We start from the raw sequence: 24,643 nt of genomic DNA, 5'->3' as shown, positions 1-24,643 counted from the left end.
GAAGGAGATCCACACCAATTTATAAAAATAACACTTATTTTTTATATAATTTTAGGTACCAAGATCATCACGATCAGGTAAGTATGTTTCAAGTTATGAATTTTTACAGGTTAGAAAAATGAACACTTAGTGAAATTTCTGAAGCGGTGATGTTAACCTAAGTAGGAAAGTCACATACTGTATCCTGGTACTTTACAGAGACTTACAAGACCAATCTTCTAGACTTAAGGTGAGTATGGGGCAGAGTCCATGACCGCATCAACGGGTCACCTCATGTTATCCTGTGCAAAAAGGAACATATACTGCATTCGGGCACTTAGCAACCACTTACAAGACTGTTCTTCTGGAGTTAAGGTAAGTATAGGGCAAGGTCCAAGACCACACCAACAGGTCACTTCAGGAGGCACAAGGGTGTCTGAGTGCAGAGGTGCTTTTCTGCATTGGGTTTCCTAATGTTATCCTATGGGGAATGGTCTGGTTAGAAAGATGCTGCCAGTTGGGACTAGGGGACCAGCCCAGCCAAACCAAAAAGGGGGCTCAGTCTCATGATGCTTGGAGATGTAGGGACACCTTTGGTCCTCTTCTCCTTGAGCCGGGGCAGCCAGGTGCAGAGGTATCTTGAGGCGTTGGGTTACTGTCACCAGAGGCAGTTGCTGTAGAGGGGGCCTATAGAAGCAGGCTGGGGGTCCAGTCCATCTGAATCAACAAGTGGGCTCAGGTCTCACGAGGCTGGGGGATCTGGGGGAACACCTTTGGTCCTCTTCTCATTGGTCCAGGATGTTCGGGTGCACAAGTGTCCTGAGGCGTTGGGTTTTTGTCACCAGGTCACTCACGGAAGAGGAGGGCCTGCACAAAGAGGCTGCAGGTGGCGTCCACATTTGGCAAACCCAAGGTGGGCTTCATCTCTGGAGGGTCAGGGAACCACACTGGCACTGTTGGCCCACTTCAACTTGGGTGTCGGGTTGTGGGGTTTAGGAGTCCTCACAGTTCTTCTGGGTGCCTGCTGGATGTAGGGGATCCGCTCCGCTATTCCACAGGAGTTCCTGGGTCTTGGTTGAAGACTAGCAGTCCTTCCAAGCTTTTGGAGGCACAGGAAGTCGCAGGGCAAGTAGTCTTTGGCACAACTGCCGAGGACAGCAGGCAGGCCGGCGGGGCTAAGGCCAAGTCAGCTGCTGGTCTTCTGTGCTTGCCGTTGCGACTCTTCAGGATTTGTCTTCTTTCAAGTCAGCAGGATCTGATTTCCTGGTGCCAGGGTGTAAGGAAAATGGCTCCCTGTTGCAGTTACCCCCCACTTTTTGCCTGATACTGATGCTGACTTGACTGAGAAGTGTGCTGGGACCCTGCTAACCAGGCCCCAGCACCAGTGTTCTTTTACCTAAAATGTACTATTGTTCCCACAATTGGCACATCCCTGGCACACAGATAAATCCCTTGTAAAAGGTACCAGTGGTACCAAGGGCCCTGTGACCAGGGAAGGTCCCTAAGGGCTGCAGCATATGTTGTGCCACCCTAAGGGACCCCTCACCTAACACATGCACACTGCCATTGCAGATTGTGTGTATTGGTGGGGAGAAAAAGGCAAAGTCGACATGGCATCCCCCTCAGGATGCGTGCACACAAAATGCTGCCTGTGGCATAGGTAATTCACCTCTCTAGCAGACCTTACAGCCCCAAGGCAGGGTGCACTATACCACAGGTGAGGGCATAGCTGCATGAGCAATATGCCCCTACAGTGTCTAAGTCTATTCTTAGACATTGTAAGTACAGTGTGGCCATATTAAGTATATGGTCTGGGAGTTGGTCAAAAACGAACTCCACAGCTCCATAATGGCTACACTGAATACTGGGAAGTTTGGTATCAAACTTCTCAGACTAATAAACCCACACTGATGCCAGTGTTGGATTTAGTTAAACAAATGCACACAGAGGGCATCTTAAAGCTGCCCCTGTATTTTACCAAATCCTTCAGTGCAGGACTGACTGGTCTGTGCCAGCCTGCTGCTGAGAAATGAGTTTCTGACCCCCTGGGGTGAGTGCCTCTGTGCTCTCTGAGGCCAGAAACAAAGCCTGCACTGGGTGGAGATGCTTAACACCTCCCCCTTGCAGGAAATGTAACACCTAGCAGTGAGCCTCAAAGGCTCAGGCCTCGTGTTACAATGCCCCAGGGCACTCCAGCTAGTGGAGATGCCCGCCCCCGGCCACTGCCCCCACTTTTGGCAGCAAGTCTAGGGGCGATAATGAGAAAAACAAGGAGTCACCTACCAGTCAGGACAGCCCCTAAGGTGCCCTGAGGTGACCCCTGCCTTTAGAAATCCTCCATCTTGGTTCTGGAGGATTCCCCCAATAGGAATAGGGATGTGTCCCCCTCCCCTCAGGGAGGAGGCACAAAGAGGGTGTAGCCACCCTCAAGGACAGTAGCCATTGGCTACTGCCCTCCCTGACCTAAACACACCCCTAAATTCAGTATTTAGGGGCACCCCAGAACCCAGGAAATCAGATTCCTGCAACCTGAAGAAAGAAGGACGACTGCTGACCTACAAGCCTGCAGAGAAGGAGGAAGACGACAACTGATTTGGCCCCAGCCCAACTTCGAAAACCTGCTCCAGCGACGCATCCGACAGGGACCAGCGACCTCTGACGCCTCAGAGGACTGCCCTGGACTACAGGACCAAGAAACTCCTGTGAACAGCGGCCCCTGTTCAAAACCTGCAACTTCTTTGCAACAAAGAAGCAACTTACAAAGACTTCACGTTTCCCTCCGTGAAGCGTGAGACTTCACACTCTGCACCCAACGCCCCCGGCTCGACCTGCAGAAAACCAACACCTCAGGGAGGACTCCCCTGCGACTGCGAGCCCGTGAGTAACCAGAGACGACCCCCCTGAACCCCCACAGCGATGCCTGCAGAGAGAATCCAGAGGCTCCCCCTGACCGTGACTGCCTGTAACAAGGGACCCGACGCCTGGAACCAACACTGCACCCGCAGCCCCCATGACCTGAAGGAACCGAACTTCAGTGCAAGAGCGACCCCCAGGCGACCCTCTGCCTAGCCCAGGTGGTGGCTGTCCCAAGAAGCCCCCCCTGTGCCTGCCTGCAACGCTAGAGTGACCCCCGGGTCCCTCCATTGTTTTCAATCTAAAACCCGACGCCTGCTTTGCACACTGCACCCGACCGCCCCTGTGCCACTGAGGGTGTGTTTTGTGTGCCTACTTGTGTCCCCCAGGGTGCTCCACAAAACCCCGCTGGTCTGCCCCCCGAGGACGCAGGTACTTACCTGCTGGCAGACTGTGTGTTTTGGGCACCTCTTTGACCTCTGCACCTGACCGGCCCTGAGCTGCTGGTGTGGTAACTTTGGGGTTGCCTTGAACCCCCAACGGTGGGCTGCCTATGCCCCAGGACTGAGACTTGTAAGTGTCTTACTTACCTCCTAATCTAACCTTTACTTACCTCCCCTAGGAACTGTTGATTTTTGCAGTGTCCACTTTGAAAATAGCTTATTGCCATTTTTACAAAGACTGTATATGATATTGTTTTCATTCAAAGTTCCTAAAGTATCTAAGTGAAGTACCTTACATTTAAAGTGTTTGATGTAAAAATTTTGAACCTGTGGTTCTTAAAGTAAACTAAGAAAATATACTTTTCAGTATATAAACCTATTGGCCTGGAGTAAGTCTTTGAGTGTGTGTTCCTCATTTATTACCTGTGTGTGTACAACAAATGCTTAACACTACCCTCTGATAAGCCTACTGCTCGACCACACTGCCACAAAATAGCGCATTAGAATTATCTACTTTTGACACTATCTTACCCCTAAGGGGAACCCTTAGACTCTATGCACACTATTGCTTACTTTGAAATAGTATATACAGAGCCAACTTCCTACACAGGCGCTCCCCTAAGTACTAGATTTAGGGGCATTAGGGGAATGTAGGGTAGTAGCGAATGGGCTACTTACCTATGGGGTAACTAGGCCCTCTATATGACCACTTTGTGTTTGAAGTGGGCATAACCCTGTCTCAGAGTTCCTAATTCTGCCATCTCTAAGATAGCAGAACTTCACATTTTGTGTCCACACCAGGTAGCTTACCTTAGGGGTGGAACTGGCCTCAAGGTGGTCATGCCTCTCTGACTACTAATCTTCCCCCCTGTCCAGGAGTCAAATGGGCCCAGCATCAGGGTGGTCGGCACTGGCATAACAAAGGCGACGGGCTCTTTGAAGCTCCCTGCCTTGGAAAGCTGATTCACAGGTCATCCTGTTGGAAGGAGTGTGGAACACCCCTGCCAGAGCAGGCTTTGTTCCTGACTGCCTGGGAGCATAGGCTCTCACCCTTGGGGGTCAGAAACATGTCTGTGGTGGCAGGCTGCTTAAGACCAGTCAGCCTTGGTAGGTTTTTCAAGGGGCACATCTAAGGTGGCCTCTGGGTGCATGTATTAACAAATTCATCACTGTAATCAGTGAGGGTTTATTAATATGTGATGTTTGATACTAAACATTTCTAGTTTCAGGAAAGCCATCATGTACCTGGGGAACCCTTATTGAGCACTGTCCAGCACATGTACCTAAAATGGCTTCCGTGATCACTTACTATGTCTAAGAATAGACAAAATCATAGCATGGGCATATCTGCTCTTGCAGATACACATATACTATAATGCATCCTGCCTTCGGGTTGGAAGGCTTGCTGTAGGGGTGACTTACATATACTGCATGCAGAGTCAGTGGGCAAGGCACACAGGCTGTGTGCCATGTCGTGTTTTCACTTTTGTCTGCACCAAGGCACGCAGCCTGCAGTGACAGTCTGCATGAGGTAGGTGAGGGGTCCCTTAGGGTGGCACAAAACATGCTGCAGCCCTTAGGGACCCTCTTTGGTATGTAAACCCTAGGTACCTGGGTACCACTTATAGGCACTTACAGGGTGCCAAAGGTATTGCCTACTGGGGAACAATTGTACAGTTGGGAAAGAGATCTGGCACTGGGGACCTGGATAGCAGGAACCCAGTGCACTTCCAACCAAAATTGCCTCGAATACAAGGCAAAATGTGGGGGTGATCATGTCAAAAAGGGTCACGTTCCTACAACTGTGCTTCTCTCGACCACTAAGGAAGCAATCCTCACACTGCTACCTACAGCAGGTTGTGATGTACTGAACCTGAACTCTTACTGACCCCTTTCGATATTACATTTAGATTATAAAATACTCAGTACGATTTTGGACAAGAGACTTTGCATGGTCCTCCTTCAACTGGTGCGTCCATATCAAAATAGATTTGTTCCCGGGAGAAATACGGCCTTTAACACGTAAAGGCTTTTCCATGTAATTAATAGTTTACCAGCAGACTGTGTGTATGTGCGCGTGGGAGTAGACTCCATTAACATGGAGAAAGCATCTGACTAACTTTATTGGCAGCACTCGGGCAAGGTCCTCAAGGGTATGGGATTTGGTGCTGAATTTCGGCTTGGGTATGTTTTTTATATACAGGCTCTACTAAGAGAATTAAGATGGGTAAATTAATCTCCCCTCAAGTATCTATACTGAGAGATGTGAAACAAGGCTGCCATCTCTCCCCTTTATTGTTCTCCCTTGCCATCCAGCCCTTGGCATGCCATTTTCGCAAGATTGGGGGACAGCATGGGCTGACAATACATAATTAAGTCCACATCATTTCGTTACATGCGGAAAATGTTGTGTTACTCTTATGGGATGTGTCCTATGGCTGACCAACATCCTTTACCTTATTTAGCATATTTCACGGCAGAAACAGTTTATCTTATGTAAAAATAATTCCTTTGCTTATTGACCTCTCGGTGTTCATTTTTTTTTTGGTAATGTTACATTTTTATTTCCCAATTTTAGATTCCCAGCATTCCGACTGGATTATTTGTTAGTGCAAAAGGTGAAGGCTGCTGTTTGATGCAGGTAAGAGCAGTAAGCAATGACCGTAAATTAATTTTAAATAGATGGATGTGAGTTAATCATCTCCACTGAGAAGTATTTAATGGTGACAAAAAGGAGATCCTTCCCCTTCAAGGCCAGTTAACTGTCCAGCAAGCCGAACTGTACATGGTCTTTAAGCACTAAGAAGTCATCATCAGGAAACATCATTTTTTGGGTTATAGTTGAGGGAACTGGCTACAATAATGAGATCAGCGCCTCGAACTCCACGGGGAACTGCAGGTGCATTATAAAAGGTATAGGAAGGGAAATGAGAGCAAATCTTTAAACCATCTGAAAAGAGTGGTACATAAAAAGAACTCCTGAAATATCATGGAGAGATGATTTATGTCCATGAATGAGAATAGCAATGTGTCCTTGATGTTAATTAACTGGCATTGGAAGTATGCAGACAACCCTGAATTTCTAGTGTACCGTTTCATGTAGATGGGCACCCGAGGCCTGCTGTTCCAATGTCACCGTAGTGTATCTATTAGATGCAAGGGATTCATTTTACTGCCCGATGGGAACGGAGCGGCTTGACATATCATATCAAATATAGATTAAAAACTTTGCCTCATTTCATAACTGATATATTTTAAACATCCATAAAGAGTTAGATGCCTCAGTCGGGATATCTAGCGTACACTTTAAACAAATGTGGCATACTGTACTTTAAAGCTGTTTTCACCCAGAACCTCATTTTTTTTTTTTTAGAGAAAATAAAGGCCGAAGCCTTACTGTGGCCATGCCTTTCTTTGAACTGCAGCCCTTCAAGACAGGTAGCTGTGGCCTCTATAGTTTTCCACCTTTTCCTGGTATATTGACCTCTCACCCGAGCTGAAAGGCAACTAGGATCATTGTTTTTATGGATCAAATCTGTTTATTGGTAATTAACATACACAAACATTTACAAAGCTCTGTATCAATCCTCCAAATCGTTCGACTATCGACATATCATAGTGTCCCATACTGATCATGTTTAAAGGCGGCCTAATAGAACCGCTTCTCTGACATAGGACACCTTCCTCCTCATGTCTGCCCCCCCCCAATACAGACTATAATCGAAGCGAGCATATTACGACAGTCTGAATCCTAGCAGAGCTAGCAACAAGAAACAAACATAACATATATACATAACTGTACTTCCCCGTCCGGATGCCACGTACCACCCCTATCCCCCGCACCCTCTCATCATCTGATCATTGTTTTTACCATATTGTATGACAGTTTGAAGAAAAAAAAAGCATATCAGATTACGGTCGCTACTGTTTACAGAATAAGGATCTCAGTGCTCAAGGTGTAAAAACGTAAGTGTATGGGCCAAGTTACTTCATTGAATGCCACTGCATCTTTAGCCCCTCCTCTGACACCCCTCTCCCCCCCCCCCCCCCCCAAATGCCTCTGGCAGTGCTTCCCAAACCCAGTACTCCAGTACTACTGTTACTCACTTACCAACACACTCTAACAAATGTGACAGTTTAGACTATTCCATGTGACCCACACTGTAAGAATAACTTTGACAGTGCATTATTATTGTATGTTTATGTATACTGAATTGTTTAATACTTGGTTGATGTTCTCTGTTCAGATATTTACAGACAGGGCCACCTTGTGGTTGACTGTTAAGAATTAGTGGCAGTGTTATTAAATAAGTGCCGTTGAAAACACACAAAACACTGGTATAAATTAAGCACATATTCTCTTACGTGTGCTCCAATCTAAATCCAAGCTTTAATATCTGAAAAGTGGAGCAAAATAATTGTCCTGTTCCATATTCGGGGGACCACACAAACTAATTACGATGGCCCTTTTTTAGTAGGATGGATTTGGGAAATCCTGTGATTTCTGGCAAAAGTACTCAATCTGGAGGAGAATCCTAGGGTGGGACATACTCCTCCATTCCATCCCTGTTGTTTATTCTCCTGATTTACTACTTCCTCAAGAATCAGGAAATTTCCCATTACCATCCAATTCTAAATTCTACAGCCAGCCTATAAATTTCCCTAAAGACAAAACTTTTGGAAAATAGTATCGTTTGTCCTCAGAATAACCACAGGATGTAGAGCTAAAGTCCCTGGGCTTTATTTAAAGTTTGGCAAGTGGACTACCATCCGCCCGGGGAGTTGAGATAATAACTTCTGCTGCACGGGCAGAGTAACCCTGCCATATTTAGAGCTCTGAGCCTTCCTGACAGAGCTCTCTATGTCTACAGAGGTGGAGCGTATCACAGCTGCTCCTCTGAAGGCACAACATGTTTGCGGAGTGGCCGGTATGTTTCAAGCTGTCGCATATCAAACATTTTTTGTTTTACCAAAACAAACTACCAAGGCAGGTGTCTATTTCTGTAAAACCGAAAAATAACTAATGACCCTGATATGCTAAGTGCTTTCTCTTCGGGTATACATGCCATTTTTCTTTTTTTCTTTTAAGGACCACCAGGCTTTTCCTGGTGGCACAAAGGGGAAATCTAACAGTACAGCAGACCGTGTGTTCTAAATAGGGTGGAGGTTATATAATGTACTTACATCAACGGCCCTCAATCCATCGGCATAAGGTTTTCAATCACAGAGCCGGCAGGGGTACACCAGTGGAAACATGATGGTCTCCCCTATTCTAAAAAGAGTGGGCAGAATGCTGGTTGAGTTAAAGCACAGTTTTCTCTTCAAAGACTCAATGTATACATTTCCCCTGATCCAGTGTATGCAAGTTTAAAGTAAACATGTTTGGGAATCTCCTCTACAGTTATCCTTGCACGAGATGATAGGTCAACTTCTTTGTTTTTCTTGCTTATGGTTTTTGCCTTTTGCTTTTATTGTCAAAGGGCTGAACTTTGTGACTTACGAGCCAATACTTTATCGTAAAAATCACAGGTTCCCATTTTTTAGAGTCAGATTGTGCTGGACGGAGATTTTGTGGGCACACTTCAATACTGATTTACACCAAAGAGTTATGTATGGATGTTGAAATTATCTGTTCAAATGCAAAGGAATCAGCGGTAGAGATAGTCCCCTTTTTAACTTCTCTTCTTTTTCTGTCACAGATTGATGTGACATACAATGTTCCAGACCCTGTGGCTAAACCAGCTTTTCAGCTCTTAGTCAATCTGAAAGAGCCAAAACCGAAAAGACATCGCAGGCACCCACACCAACTGAGATCCCAATCTCTAGAAGACAACCGCTCTGAACCAGCACATAGGGACCGTTTGTTAGCTGATGACGACGACCCAGCATCTGATGAGGACCGTCAAGAGTACAAAGTGAGCCTCGAAGCTTGCATGAGGTAAATAAATGACGTGCAACAGTTTATTAACAAGCTAACTTGTACAGATAAATTATTGTATTGTTCCAGTCGTCTGCCACTTTCATGTTGTTATCCTCACACAACTCGCACCACCCAACTAGTACCAGGAGTAGTAAGAGAGAAAGATTACAGGAAAGCACAAAATATGGAGACGTTTCTCCAGCTGTAATATGCCTTTCCATCACCAATTTGGAGATTCATGATATCCCTCCGCAGGTCGCTGTCCTTTACTCTTGTACATGCCAAAAGGCAGGGCATGCTGTGCTACAGCTTTTAGAGGTAAAAAACAATTTTTTCATCAAGCATAGAAAAACTCTTTTCAAAGTGAAATTGGTTGCTTCCTGCCATAGCAATCTGATGTTTTTTTTTATATCTACCTGTTTACTGCTATCTGTAAAGACAGCATATGAAGGTGGAGTTAAAGAGTGAGGGGTGGGTGGTAATTGCTGTTATTGGCTCAGCGCAATGAGTTATGTCAAGGAGGTAAAGCCAAGAGAGCACATAGGGGGTTATTACAACTTTGGAGGAGGTGTTAATCCGTCCCAAAAGTGACGGTAAAGTGACGGATATACCACCAGCCGTATTATGAGTCCATTATATCCTATGGAACTCGTAATACGGCTGGTGGTATATCCGTCACATTTGGGACAGATTAACACCTCCTCCAAAGTTGTAATAACCCCCATAAAGTGCTACCTCCTCTTGCAAGCACCTCCAAGCCATGCCGATTAAGTGATCGAGTTGTCCTTTCTTTTCTCACACATGGCATACCCCTGAGCAACTTCCTTCCGCTAGGGCATGGATTTTGCAAACTGAGGAAAAAAGTGTAGAGGCTGCTTGGCATTGAGTTGCACAGAGCCAGAACTTTACATGCAGATTATTTTATGTTGTCCGATTGGTTGCGAGCCAGTGAATGCATTCATAGTTGGGTGAATGTGTTGCTTTTATGAGGATTTGTTGAGGAATGTTATGTTTTCTGTAATGCTCCTAGGTGTGCTGGGAGTCATGTATGTAAGTGCTGCACACAAGAGTGCTTACTGGTAATAACTAGTGATACGAGATAGAACACTTACACACAGCCCGACCACAGGGCTCAGACACAGTCGGGAACGGCGGCGGCACAAAGAGAACTTCATGAGTGAGACATCAAACACATCAGACAGAGGTAGAGATGGATAAAAGGCGACCAAAAGGTATTCTCTCAACATCGAAAAACAAAGTTTACAGTGCCTCACGAGCGTAACTCTTCAGATCCTAAAACATTGGAAAGGAAAAATGCTTCATTCACAGAACCATTAGCATTCGAAAGTCTACAGAATCAAAATATGGGCTAAAGGCAAAGGATACTGCTCTGGTGAAAATGCTTAACCGAGCTGGCCTGGTCTACAAAGAGGATCGAGACTGCAGGAAGCCTACGAACAAAGAGTCCAATGTTAAAAATATTAAAAGATAGTACATATTTTTTTAAATATGTAATATTATTATACATTGAATATAATTATGTATTATATTTATTTATATTTGTAAACATTTTTATTTGTTTTTAATATTAAGTACTTTAAATAATTTAAAGTAATTTAACATTATTCCCGATAGGGCTTTATTTTAAGTACCTACCGCCATTATTTTCTATGGGAGAGTGTTGCAGTACCACTGGCTGGCCATATGTAGTGCTACATTTACTACAAAAAAGTAAGTTACCACAAAAGTGTAGTTTGTGAATACCAAAAAGTAGTAAACCTATGCAAAAGTGCAGTTTATTAATTAGGGCCAGAGTTTGAAAACTGAAATAAGTAAACTTTCTTAAAAGTGTAGAAATACTTAAAATTGTAAGTTATTTTTGTGAATCAGGCCCTCTATGTTCTGGTATAGGAACATCTCTTTAAATTATATATGTTTAAAATGAGGGTGTCTAGTGTAATTGCTTGACGCAGTAGTCTTAATTCACATTGTGGGATATTGGAGCGTGCATTTGACATTACAGCACTACAAGCTCCAAACCAGTTGTGAAAGTAAATACGATTTCTGCTGCCTGTAGCTGTTTGTAGATCATATGTTGTGTACATATTTAAAAGAGGTATCCATCTCCCTAAATTGGTGGCTCGTGAGCAGCAACAGATGTATTCAACAGAGTTTAAAGTACAGTTTGTCTGACTCAGGCTTCTTGTCAGGCATGAAAGGTGGCACAGTAATGTTCAGTGCATGTTTGGATAGTAGACAAAATCAAAACTTCAACGATGTCTGTGAGATGCTGCTAAAGAAAGGCCATGGTGTCTCCTTTTTAACAAGTTAAATGTGCCTTAGACACATAGCAATGTGTGTTTTTGGCTTTGGCATAGCAAATTTGGATGCAATCCACCTGGCTAGGCCTGCTTTGGAAATTGTATTTCCTAGGTAGGGCTCGCCAAAAGCTACAAAGAGCTGCTTGGTTTTCCTAAAGGATTTGGTGTGATTAATGTGATACATAAGGGCTCTTTCAACATCTAAAGTGTGTATATGTAATTCAGAAATAGACTGGTTGCCAGGAAAAAGGAGGCTAAAACACAAGCCTGATTGACAGTGAAAGGAGAGATGGCTTTTGGTGGGAAACAAAAGTTGTGTTCCAAGGCTCCTTGACTGTCATTGGTTGCATTTCAATAATACCATATAGAGAAGTGTTTCAGGAAAGGATCTGCAGTGGACAAGTGGAGCTCAAATGAAGGCCTCCATAAGTCATGTAAGGCCAATGTTAAGGTCCCAGAAAGGGACTGGTGACATTCGAGGTGACATTACCATTTTAAGACATACCATAAAAACTTTTACAACAGGAAATTTGATGAATGACTTGAGTTTTCTGTTTTGCAGGTAAGCGGCTTCAGTTGCTAGGTGTATCATTATGAAAGAGAAAGCAAGTATTGACATTTGTATGTTTAGCAAATAAAAGATGATGTCTTGTCCTGTGACCTCTAGGGCTGTATGTAAAGTCTGTTAAAGTAATGAACAAATCTTTTTTTAGCTGTGTATCACACCAGTGTGGTGGGTCTTCTGGCTTCTTTAACGGTTAACATGTTATCCTCCGAAAACTGTAGGTAGCCACATCCTGGGTCTTCAGGTACAAAATCACTGAATTGAGTACAATTAGGTTATTATGGAGCAACTGGCCTTGATGGTGCGCAAAGGAGGTCTGGGCACATTGTTATATTTGAGTGAGAATTGAAGGACATCTGTAGGACTAGAGAGTACCATCACTGCAAAGCCCAGGTTGGAGCTCTGATTAGCATTCATCGGTGGTTGATGGATCACTACACATAGGATGAAGAGTAGTGGAGGAGAAAGCATTAGCAAATATCCATGACCATTTGATCCATAGAATATTGCTTTTAGAGTATGGCTGTGTGCACCTGAAGTCGGCAGTTTGCATTTTCGTGTGTGGCAAACAGGTCTACCTCAGGAGAACCCCAGCGTTAGGAGTACTGTAGGATCACATAAGCGGTGATTTCTCATTTGTGTGTTTGTTGGTGCATTCTGCTGAGGATGTCCGCAAAGTTGTTCTCCACTCACGGGAGATGCTAAGTTAAGAGGAAGAGCTGGTAACAAATGGTCTGGCAGTCATCAAATTGTCTGTGGTGAGTGCATGCCTGTGGGAAGCTGGCTCTTTATATGGTATACCAAAATGAAGTATACAGTGCAAAGAGTTGAGGGTTTCTCTTACCAGTGGACAGCGCTTGCTCAAGCAATCCCACTGTGCTCTTTTAGGGGATAGTGTGATTGAGCAGCCTTAGCCTTATCAGAGAGGAGTGTTAAACATTTACCATAGCCACATAGAAAACAAATGAGACATGCGACTCAGTAAGGAGATCCATATCAATTTACAAAAATATCAAGTATCTTTATATATGTTTAGGCACCAGAATCAATACAATCAGGTAAGTACGTTTTGCAAGAAAAATACTTTCAAGTTTCAAAAGTCAACAGTGCATTTTTCAGAAGCGGCAATGTTATCCTATGGAGGAAAGACAAGTACTGCATACAGGTATAGTACAGTGACTTACAGGACCAATCTTCTGGACGTAAGGTAGGTATGGGGCAAGGTCTAAGGCCACACAAACAAGTTAATCAGGCTGCACTGCGGCAGGCGGGTGCAGAGGGTGCAGTACAGCGGCGGGTGCAGAGGGTGCAGTACAGCGTCGGGTGCCCTGTGTTAGTCAATGGGGATCAATCCAGTTGAAAAGAGGCTGCAGGTTTGGACAGGGTGTCTAGTCGAGGTGAACCAAAACGTGAGTTTAAATCTTGAGATGCTTGGGGACGTGGGAACACCTTAGGTCCTCTTCTCCACAGGCCAGAAGCAACAGGTGCAGAGGTGTCTTGAGGCATCTGGTTTTCTCCACTGGGAGCACTCCTATTGAGGGGGCCTGAGACTAGAGGCTGCAGGCAGCATCTGCGAGTCCACAGAGGGCGAGTTCAAGGTGGCTTTGTCTCGGGGGGCACGCTGGCAACATTGGCCCACCTCAGCTCGGGCTAAGAGGCACGGGTGCACTGGTGCTTTCAGGTGTCAAGTTTTCCTCGGTCCGGATCCTCACAGTTCTCTCTGAGTGCTGCAAGATGCAGGGAAGCAGCTCCACTGCTCCACAGGACTTCCTGGGTCTTTTTTGAAGGTAGGCAGTCCTCCCAGGCTTTTGGAGGCACAACAGCTTGTAGGATGAGACGACTTAGGGACAATGCAACGGGAGCAGCAGGCAGGCCGGCAGGGCTGGGTTCAAGTCAGGTGCTTCTTCCTCAGCCTTTCTTCTTTGTATATCAGCAGGAATCTGATTTCTTGGTGCCATGGGCTCTCAATAATACTGAATTTAGGGGCGTTTAGGGGAGTAGCCAATGGCCACTTAGCCTTGGAGTCATTCAATCAATCAATCATAGCATTTGTAAAGCACAGCACTATCACCCCTAAGGGTTTCTGGGTGCTGAGGGTGGCGTATCTTCACTGCTGTGTAGGAGCGGCCTCCACTGTGGCTGCGATGGATGCAGGAGTGTGTGTGCAACGTTTAGCGATGCGGAGCGTAGTTGTCTTGCTGGGACGTAGAAGATCAATCGATGGTTGATGTATGACAGCCCTGGGTTGTAGAGAGCCTTGTATGAGAGTGTGAGGATTTTGAATTGGCATCTCTTCTGGATGGGGAGCCAGTGAGGTTCCTGAGGTGTGTGGTGATGCTTGAGTGCCTGGGGAGGTTGAGGATGAGTCTGGCTGCGGTGTTCTGCAGAGTCTGAAGTCTTTTAAGTAGCTGGGAGGCCATTCCAGTGTAGACAGCATTTCCATAGTCGAAGCGGCTGGTGACCAGGGTGTGCGTGACTGTCTTTCTGGTGTCTGTAGAGATCCATTTGATGATTCGGCAGAGCATACGAAGGATGTAGAAGCAGGAGGAGGCAACTGAGTTTACTTGTCGATTCATGGGTAGTTGGCAGTCAAAAATGATGCTGAGGTTTTGTGCATGGGCTGATGGAGAGGGAGTTGGTCCTGGTTGTGCTGGCCACCAGCTGTTGTCCCATACAGAGGTGTTCTTCCAGAAGATCAGGACTCCATTTTGTCTGTGTTCAGTTTGAGGCAGATTTTTTTCATTTATGTTGCTACATTGGTCATGGCGCTGTGGAAGTTGGATTTGGCGCTGTATGAGTCTTCGGTGAGTCAAAGGATTATTTGAGTGTCATCGGCATAGGAGGCTATATTGAGTCCGTAGGATCTGACGATGTCTGCAAGGGGGGTCAGGTAGATATTGAACAGGCTTGGGCTGAAGGAGGATCCTTGGGGTACTGAGGGAGGACCCTATGGGCATAACCCTGTCCCAGAGGTCCTAGTTCTGCCATCACCAAGATAGCAGACTTTCAAAAGTTATGTCCACATCAGGCAGCTCACCTTAAGGATGGGACTGACCTTAGAGGTGGGCATGCCTCTCTGACTACTAATTTTTCCACTTGTCCAGATGCCAAAATGGCCCTAGGGCAAGGGGGTAGGGGGTTGTCATCTTCTCCTTCAAGCAAAGCTGAATCTACCTACCAGGGGTAGTGGGCTTCTTTAAAGCCCCCTGCTTTGGAAGGCAGATTTGCAGGTCACCCTGTTGAAAGGGGTGTGCTAACACTCCTGCCAGAGTAGGCTTTGTTCCTGTCTGCCTGAGAGCAAAGGCTGTCAGTCTTGGGAGTCAGAAACGTGTCAGGTGGCGGCAGGCTAGTTAGAACTAGTCAGCCAGCACCCTGGTAAATGGTAGGTTTTTCAGGGGGCTACTTTAAGGTGCCCTCTGGGTGCATGTATTGTATAATAAACACTCATCAGTGAGAGTTTATAAATACGAGAGGTGTAATGCCAAACATCCCTATTTTTAATGAAGCCATCATGTAGCTGGAGAACTCATATTGACCAGTGTCCAGCCAATGTACTTAAAATGGCTTCCCTGTTCACTTACTATGTCTAACAATCGACAAACACATAGCATGGGCATATCTGCTTGTGCAGATATGTCCCCACATGTAATACAATGCACCCTGCCTTAGGGCTGTAAGGCCTGCTGGAGGATGGCTTACGTATATTGCATGCACTGTAAGGAGACTGCAAAGAGGCAGTGTGCCATGCCATATTTTCACTTTGAGATCCACCCAGACACGCAGCCTGCAATGGCTGTTTGCATGAGCTAGGTGAGGGGTCCCTGAGGGTGGCACAATACATGCTGCAGCCCTCTGGGACCCTCTTTGGTAACCATGCCCAAGGTACCACAGGTACCGAAGGTATTGCCAATTGGGTAACAATCGCACAGTTTTAGGGAAAGAGATCTGGCACTGGGGACCTGCTTAAAAGGAACCCAGTGCAATGTCAGTCAAAATTGAATCATTTACCATGCAAAAAGAGAGGGGGAGGGGGACCACGTCGAAAAGGGACACTTTCCTACAATGTCTCCTTAATTTTTGTAAGCAGCACATAGTGGTCAAGCTGTCTATGCAAATTAGCAGTCTTGTGTTGCAAAAGGCATACATCGTAATCTGAACTGACTTTGCACAGTGCTAGCTGAACAGACTTCAGTTTCAGTACCTTGATGTGTAGGTGTGGTTGCTAAACAGACTATGGCCATGGATTGTGAGCTGGGTCATGTACGCACCTCAAATTCTTAGAGGGACATTTGTGTTGATGGTAACTTGCAGCAGGAATTCAAGGAATGACCTGCCCAGTTACAAGTTTTTGTTGTTTCATCATTGCAGCTCGAGAGGAACACTGGGCTCTGCCAATAACAGATTGTTCCACTGGCCAGTGACTTGTGCCCATTGTCTCACAAGGCATTCTTGCAGAGGGCACATGTGCAATCAGACGTTTGGGACTAGAGCAATGGAAAACAACAAAACTCCCAACTTTCTTGGCAGTCACAGTGAATCTAAGTGTGTAGAGAAATGAGATGGTTTGCCAAGTGTGACTGAGGCATTGCACGTAGCTGCTGCTCTTTTCCAACAATTGTCTAGATATAGAGAGAAATTAATGATGTTGCGCTGAAAATGTGCCACACTACTGCCAGGAATCCAGAAAACACCCAAGGACATGTTGCAGCCTTGAAGTGAAGTACTTTGAATTGATAATGAACTTCACTTAACCACTTAATTTCAACAACTGGTGATGAGCTGGATGATTGGGGATGTGGAAAAAGCCATTCATGAGCCATTCCTGAGGGTTTTGCCAAGTAGTTCTCGACCCAGAGCAGCGGAACAACTTCTTGGAGAGTTGTCTTCTAAGAGCATATGCAATTAAAGGACAATCCATTCAGGTGCTGCTGTACCTTTGGGCTGAGGCCAGACTTTTTAGTTTTTTTGTTTTTTAAAGTTTTATTTCAGCAAGACAGACATTCTTAGCCAAGCATGGCAGCATAGGTGGGTACTGGTGTTGGTCTCTTACAGGGACGGCCCCTCCATTAGGGTGGAGGAAAGTCACCCTCCCCCCTATCGGTCCGCAGCGGCAGCTGCAAAACCTTTACAAGAAAATTATAATAAACTATGTTTATTATAGTTTTCTTGTAAAGAGGCGAAGGCCACGGGGCTGACGAGTAGTGAGGCGGAGTGCAAAGCACTCCCTCTCAGAGCGCATGTGTGTTTGGCCGGCTGTCTCAGGTAGGCCAAATAAACATGCACAGTAGGCTCTCTCCAACCCAGCAACAAAGTTGCCGGTCTGAAGAAAGCATGCACAGGCTCCCAGTCTGCCTGGGAGCGCCTTGGCTGGGCGCTCTCAGCCAATCCTTATGCTGCTCTGAGCAGCGTCAGGATTGGCTGCAGGGCAGGCTGTGGGAGACTGTGCCTACAGCGATGAGGCAGAGGAGATGGAGGAGCAGAGCGGCGTGTGACGTTCAGGTAAGTGTTTTTTTTTCTTTAATAATGCAATGTTTATTACCAACCCCTCGCCCTCCCCCCTCAAAGCGCCGCCGCGCCCCTTCTGCGCCCGCGACTGGTCTCATAGAAGGCCATATCAGTGGCATCAAGTGCACATAAGGTGCTGGTGTTAGAAATTGTTTTGCCCTATTAGACAATTTATTTCCTACAGTTTTTGTAATCACTTGGAAGGCACTACATAAACTTTTCCATTTGCTCCAAATGATGCATGTCATAACTGAAGAACAGGCCAACTGAGTTGGCAATTCACAATGGCATGGCAGCCGTACATTTACACTCCTACCCGCTACATCATTCGTCTTACTCTCCTTATCAGATGGAGGAGTATCCCCAATGCCCTGCATGACTTTTGTTTTATATGCCAAGTGGGTGACCAGGAAATGATTGAATGAATGAATGAACTTGGCATTTGTAAAGTGCAACAACCACGTCAAGAGGCAATGCTGTAGCAGTACTGAAACAAAGGAAAAAAACCTGGCCCTTTGGAAAATAACACTTAAGATTGTTTTCAGAAACTTTCTGAAAGGAGTAAGATTGACAGCTTGCTTTAGAACAAGCAGAAGATTGTTCCATATGTTTGCCCCGAGAAAAGTTACATATCTGCCCATCCCCAACCCCTGGTTTGTAACCTGAACTTTGGGAGTTATAGCAGATTAATACAGGCAGATCTCAGTGTTGTTAGTGGAAGGTAGGGAACAAAACAATAAGAGAGGAATTTGGAATCTGTTTGATAATAGGTCCTGTTCACAATAGTGAAAGCTTTGAGAAGAATCCATTTGCCAACTGCCAACCAAACGAGCTCCCCCAAACCCTCTGCCATGGAGCTTTGATGAGGGAGTTGAAGTACCAGGCTTGCTCCACCATTTTGTACCATCTGAGGCTTCTGGATCAGATGGTTGGGCAAAACCATGAGGATGATAGTGCAATAGTCAGCCATGAGATGATGAGGACATGAACATCCAACGTCCTTGCTGAAAAAAGTAGAAAATCAACAAACGTTTTCAGAGACTTAATTACAGAAAAACATACCCCAGACACAGTGTTTACATGAGGGTGAAAAAGTTAATCTTTGTCAAACTTGACATCCAAATTCTGCACCATCTTAGTAGGCTCGCGATGGCGTGGGGGGGGTGCTATCAAAATTGCCTACCCACCTATCAGAGACAAAGAACTGGCTGTTCTTCCCAAAAAATGAAATTTCCATTATATCTGTGTAGCACTTTAGGAAATTTTCATTCATTCAGGTAATAGCTACAGAACAGCAGTTTTTAAAATTTCGTCCAGAGCTGGTGAAATTCTTGTCAAGGGCACGAATCAGTTGCGTATCATCCACATAAGACATGGTGGAGATACCAAATCATTTGATAAGAGTAATAAGGGGGGTCATATACACATTGCATAAGGTTGGGCTGAGTGACGAACCATGGGGTAAACCATATTTAAGCAATTTCTCCTTTCATCCAAAAGGCTGTTGTAGGAAGCTAGCTCTGTATATACTACACCAAAGTAAGGTATAGTGTGCACAGAGTCCAGTGGATCCCCAGAGGCTTAGCAGAGCCTGAAGTAGATAATACTAATGCTCACTTTTGTGGTAGTGAGGTCGAGCAGTTAGGCTTATCAGAGGGTACTGCAAAGCATTTGTTGTACACAGTCCAGAAATGAGGCACACACTCAATGTTATTTCCAGGCCAATGTTTTTATATAGCAAAAATATACTTTGTTATTTTGTTTCTAAAACCAAAAGGATCTTTGTTGCAGGTAAGAATAGCTGTAAGAATGTATCAATCTTGCATATCAAATGTAATTTGTTTAGGTTTTCCAGATAAAACAGTATACAAGTAACACTTTTCAGTTTCAAAAGTAGACACTGTGCAATTTTTTTATAGGAAGCAATGCAGTTCTAGAGAAGCAAAATTATTAACAGAGTTTACAAGTAAGAACTCTAGTTACGATCCCAGTCTTCGAGGGTTAGGATGTCCACAGGTCAAGGTTCAAGTTGACCCCAAAAGCGCAACACAGGGCCGGCCGAGCACAGAGGTCAAAGTTGGTTACGGGTTTTTAATGGAGTCCTATAGAGACTGGGGGCAATCGGAAAGAAACAGATTGCAGGTAAGTACCCGCGACTTCAGGGCCCCGAACTGGGCTGTTTAGATGAGCATTGGGGGGGAGCACAGGTCACAGGTCAGCACCAAACACACACCGTCAGTGGCACAGGGACGGCCAGGTGCAGGGTGCAAACACAGCATCGAGCGCCCAATGCTTTTCAATGGGGAAACCCCAGAGGTCACAAAGATGCTGCAGGCTGGGTCCAGGGAGTCAGTTGCAGAAAACCAAAGCCTGGACAGGTAGGAGAGGAGCCCGATAGACATTGCTGAACTGTCGGTCGGGGGCTGCGGATGCAGCGGTACCTTTGGGCATCTGGAATCTTCGTCGGTTCCGGTCGTGGTCAGGGGGGTCCTCCGGATTCAGGCTGGAGGCAGCGTTGTGCTGGCCAGGAGAGGTCAGCTCAGGGTGGACTTGAGGTTGGAATCACCTGGGAACCTTCTCTGTACCGGTGGGCCACCTGGACACGGGCCATGTGTGTCTGGTGCAGAGTGGGCAGGACTCGCGGACCCAGGGAGGCTCTGGAGTCCTTTTGGAAGGTTTCTTGTGGACAGGGCCACTGTCCTCTGGAGTTCTTGGTCCTCTGATGGGCAGGCAGTCCTCTGGAGGTTTGTAGAGGTCGCTGGTCCTGCAGTACGTGTATCCTTTTTGTAGCGGGAGTCTTGAAGCTGCAGACAGACAGGTAGGGCTGGGGCCAAATCAATTGTCATCTGGAGTCTTCACTGCTGGGGTCGTCTCTTCAGTCCTTCTTCTTCTTGAGGTCGTCAGGAATCTGAAGAGCAAGGTTCAGGGGTGCCCCTAAATACTAGATTTAGGGGTGTTACAGAGGTCAGAGAACAGTAGCCAAGGGCTACTGTCCCTGAGGGTAGCTACGCCCATTCTGTTTCCCTGCTTCCTTGGGGGGGGAGGGGGGTTACATTCGTATCCCTATTGGGCACTCTCCTCCAAAGCAAGATGGAGGATTCTGCAAGGAGGGGATCACTTCAGCTCTGGCCACCCTAGGGGTGGTCCCAGCTGAAGGGTCACTACTCCTTGTTTTTCCTAATTTTTCCGCCAGACCTGCCACCAAAAGAGGGGCTTGGTTCGGAGGGGGGGGGGCATCTGCACTAGTTGGAGTGCCCTGGGACAGTGTAACAGGAGGCAGGACCCTTTGAGGCTCACTGCCATGTGTTGCAGTTCCTGCAGGGGGGAAGTGTGAAGCACCTCCACCCAGAGCAGGCTTTGCTACCAACCCTAGGGAGCACAGAGGCTCTCACTCCATGGCGCCAGAAACGTGTCTGTTAGTGGCAGGCTGGCACAGACCGGTCAGCCACACACACTAGATAGGTGGGTAAAATGCAGGGGGAATCTCTAAGATGCCCTCTATGTGTATTTTTCAATAAATCCTATACTGGCATCAGTGTGGGTTTATTGAGCTGAGAAGTTTGATACTACAGTAAACTTCTCAGAGTGAAGCCGTCATGGAGCTGTGGAGTTCGTAATGACAAACTCCCAGCCCATGTACTTAATATGGCCACACTGCACTCAAAATGTCTATGAATGGCCTTAGACACTATAGAGGCATATTGCTTACACAGCTATGCCCTCACATGTGGTATAGTGCACCCTGCCTTAGGGCTGTAAGGGGTGCTAGAGGAGTGCTTTACATATGACACAGTCAGTGGTTTGTTGGCGTGGCACCCAGAGAGGAATGCCATGTTAACTTTACCTTTTTCTCTCCACCAGCACAAACAAGCTGTAATGGCAGTGTGCATGTGTTTGGTGAGGGGTTCCTTAGGGTGGCAAAATACATGCTGCAGCCCTTAAGGACCTTCCCTAGTCACAGGGCCCTTGTAACCACTGGTACCTTTAACAAGGGACTTAGTTGTGTGCCAGGGGTATGACAATTGTGGAAGCAATGGTACAGTTTAGAGAAACAACACAAGTGCTGGGGCCTGATTAGCAGGATCCCAGCACACAGTCAAGTTAGCATCAGATATCAGGGAGAAAGTTGGGGGGAAAGGGGCACTTTCCTAAAGCTCTAACATGGTATCTTGCTCTGTATTTTATAAGAAAGATTGAAGCCAGGCTGAGGCACAACCACTAATCCCTATATTTGCCAGACGTTGAAGGAGAATATCATGACAAACTGTGTCAAAGGCAGCTGGCATAGCTAAAAGCATCATCACTGCATTTGTTCCACTATCAAACATCAGCTTAAGGGATTTGGTTACTTCAAGGAGTGCAGACTCAGTGGAATGTCTAGGTCTGAAAACAGTGAAGAGGGTTAAGTGAGTCTAAGAAACTGACCAGTTGGACATTAACCAGTTTTCTAATATTTTTTACTGGTGCCGGATGTACAGAAATAGGACAGTAATTAGACAGGACCTTTGGGTCAGCACCGGGTTTCTTAAGCAAAGGCGTGATAAGGGCTAATTTCCAATTGTCTGTGACAAGAGCAGAAAGTACTGATCAATTAAGTAAGGTATTCAAAATTGTATTGATGATCTCAATACCCTTCCTTTGCACAAGTGGGAGGCAGGGGTGTAAAGGTGATCCAGAGTTACAATGCATAATAGCCTGTTTAGACTGCCCCAAGGCGATGGTACCAAACTCTGCGAAAGAGGCTGCTAAAGGGAAGTTAAATAGAATTCTGCCAGCTATTGCCATCTGTTTGACAGAGGGGGTGAAAACAGAACAGATAGTCATGATTTTATGCTAAAAAAACGTAGTCAGTTTATCATAGAGTTCCTGCAATAAGTTGAGATCGGGAGAACAGCCTTTAGGCTGAAGAAAATCTTTTGAGATTTGAAAGTTGATACAGAAATCATTCCTTGCAGCTTCAATTGGAACATGTTTGCAGACAAAGATGGGATTTTGTTGAGCATGGTTATATTTGTTCCACATTCTGGGTTTGACCACTTGAATTTTGAACAGGTCTTAGAAGTGTCAGTAAGTATATTTTTAAGCATCAACAGGATTTGAACAGACTGCTTGGTTTGAGAGAGGGTCTTGATAAAGAAGTCCTCTTCTTCCACATGTAGACTGACTTTTCAGTAATCTCCTATGCCTCGTATGACCATGCGGCAAGTAGATGAATCATTGACGGGGAGACTAACAGAATATGGCTCCAAAGAGGGACCACACTGTAATTATGGCAAGTGTCATCTATGTCCTTGGTGGGATCACGGGATAGATTTGGCTGGTCTGCAGATCGGTCCCAGTCTTTTGTCTGTGTGAATGGACTGAATGACTATGGACCCTGAAGAGCAGGACCAAGTAATACCCCTTCAACACTTGATTCTCAGTGGTAGCGCAGGTTGAGAAGTCCAAGGTTTCTCAGGTGGAGGGAAGTAAATTCAAAGCATACACAGACACAAAAATCAAAATGCGAACAGTAAACCCAATAATCTGACTGTCCAGTCAAAAACACACATTTGTGGCAAAAGTAGTATTTAATACAAGCATGCAAAGTATATCAACAGCACACTAAATAACACAACCGCTTCAAAGATCGGAGAACTAGCTTCATCCTGGGTAGGATCCCCACGTCCTCCATTGACTTCTAATAAGACTGATTATTCCCCATTCGATAATGGAGATGATGTTCAGATGTGGCCCATGATAATCACTATGTGACAAACTCTTGTTCTGACCTTAGGAGTTAATTTGAGCAGCGCTACTCGCTAAGTTCATGCAAGTCTTTGGAAGGCCTGATGGCCTAGAACAGTGTTACCTCACCCCAGGCAGCAGGCAAGTTCAGGGAGGACCCAGGTGTGTCTTCTCGGGCTCCAGCAGGAGGGTCTAGGTACCTTGCCGTTGGCCAACACAGTCTTTGGACAGCGGGAAGCTGTGCCGAAACTTCTTCTCAGCAGTTCCCTCAGCTTTTGGTAAATTTTACCACAGGTGGGCAGGTAAAGTTTTTCCTGGTTTATCCTTTGTCAAGGTTCCACATGGCCTCAGATCCTTCATCAGGGAGTCTCTAGGCACCATGTTCCAGGGCGACAGCCCAAACTTCGCAGTGGCCTCCCCGGCATATTGCATTTGCCAACTTACTACACCACAAGGGCGATGGCACGAATCTTCATAGTGGCCCCAGCTGGCACATGGTTGAAGCTGACTTACTCCAAAAAAGAAATTTCACAGTGCCCCCCCCCACCTAACTTAGGGGAGTTCCCAACTTACTTCACCACATCAATTACGACACTGATCTTCACTGTGGTCCCCCACCTGGTATACAAAGGTAACTAACTAACTTCTAACAGCAAGTGTTACGGCCCTACACTTTATGGTAGCCCCCACTTGACTATTGAGGGCCGCTGACTTTCAGCAGCAAGAGCAACTGCCCTAAACTTCACGGTGAAAACTACCTGGCATACGGGGAACATTGACTATCCACAAGAGGGGCATGAGGAAAATGCTCTCACAACGGTCCTCATCGGACATTTCACAATTTGCTTACCATGATCCACTTGACAGAATCCCAGCTGGGCCTTGGTTTCTCTAGGTGTTTTCCTCCTCCTCAAAGAGCCTGCTGGTCTTGGCAGGCAGACAGAAGGCTGGAGCTCCAAACTCAGAGTAAGTGGCCTTGACTTCCAGGGTGATGGCCCCTCTCCCAGCAGGAAGATAGCAGACCTTAACCCGTAGTCCTGGCTGCAGGAGCTGAAAGTCTAGTGATCTTCCCATGCTGATGAACAGCTTGTCGGACTCATGCATAGAAATAATTGATCATGGTGCAGTTAGTGGTGCACGCTACAAAATAGGAGACTCAGGGGGTCATTCTAACCCTGGCGGTCAATGACCGCCGGGTTGGAGGACCGCGGGAGCACTGCCGACAGGCCGGCGGTGCTCCCAAGGGCATTCCGACCGCGGCGGTAAAGCCGCGGTCAGACCGGCAACACTGGCGGTCTCCCGCCAGTGTACCGCCGCCCCTTGGAATCCT

General features: G+C 46.1%; 1 protein-coding gene across 2 annotated transcripts in view; it reads left to right on the top strand.

Moving 5' to 3' along the window:
* Window positions 1-24,643, top strand: part of CPAMD8 (C3 and PZP like alpha-2-macroglobulin domain containing 8) — a 1,104,327-nt gene that overhangs the window by 717,186 nt on the left and 362,498 nt on the right. For both annotated transcript variants that reach the window (XM_069217904.1, XM_069217903.1), the window contains exons 34-35: window positions 5,854-5,916; window positions 8,975-9,213. In XM_069217904.1, the coding sequence (XP_069074005.1) occupies window positions 5,854-5,916; window positions 8,975-9,213 (302 nt within the window). The remainder of the gene's footprint in view (window positions 1-5,853; window positions 5,917-8,974; window positions 9,214-24,643) is intronic.

Source organism: Pleurodeles waltl, chromosome 12 (genome assembly GCF_031143425.1).
Source record: "Pleurodeles waltl isolate 20211129_DDA chromosome 12, aPleWal1.hap1.20221129, whole genome shotgun sequence".
Classification (NCBI taxonomy): Eukaryota; Metazoa; Chordata; class Amphibia; order Caudata; family Salamandridae; genus Pleurodeles; species Pleurodeles waltl.
Note: the sequence above shows the minus strand (reverse complement) of the source record. Positions and strands in the feature narration are given on the sequence as shown.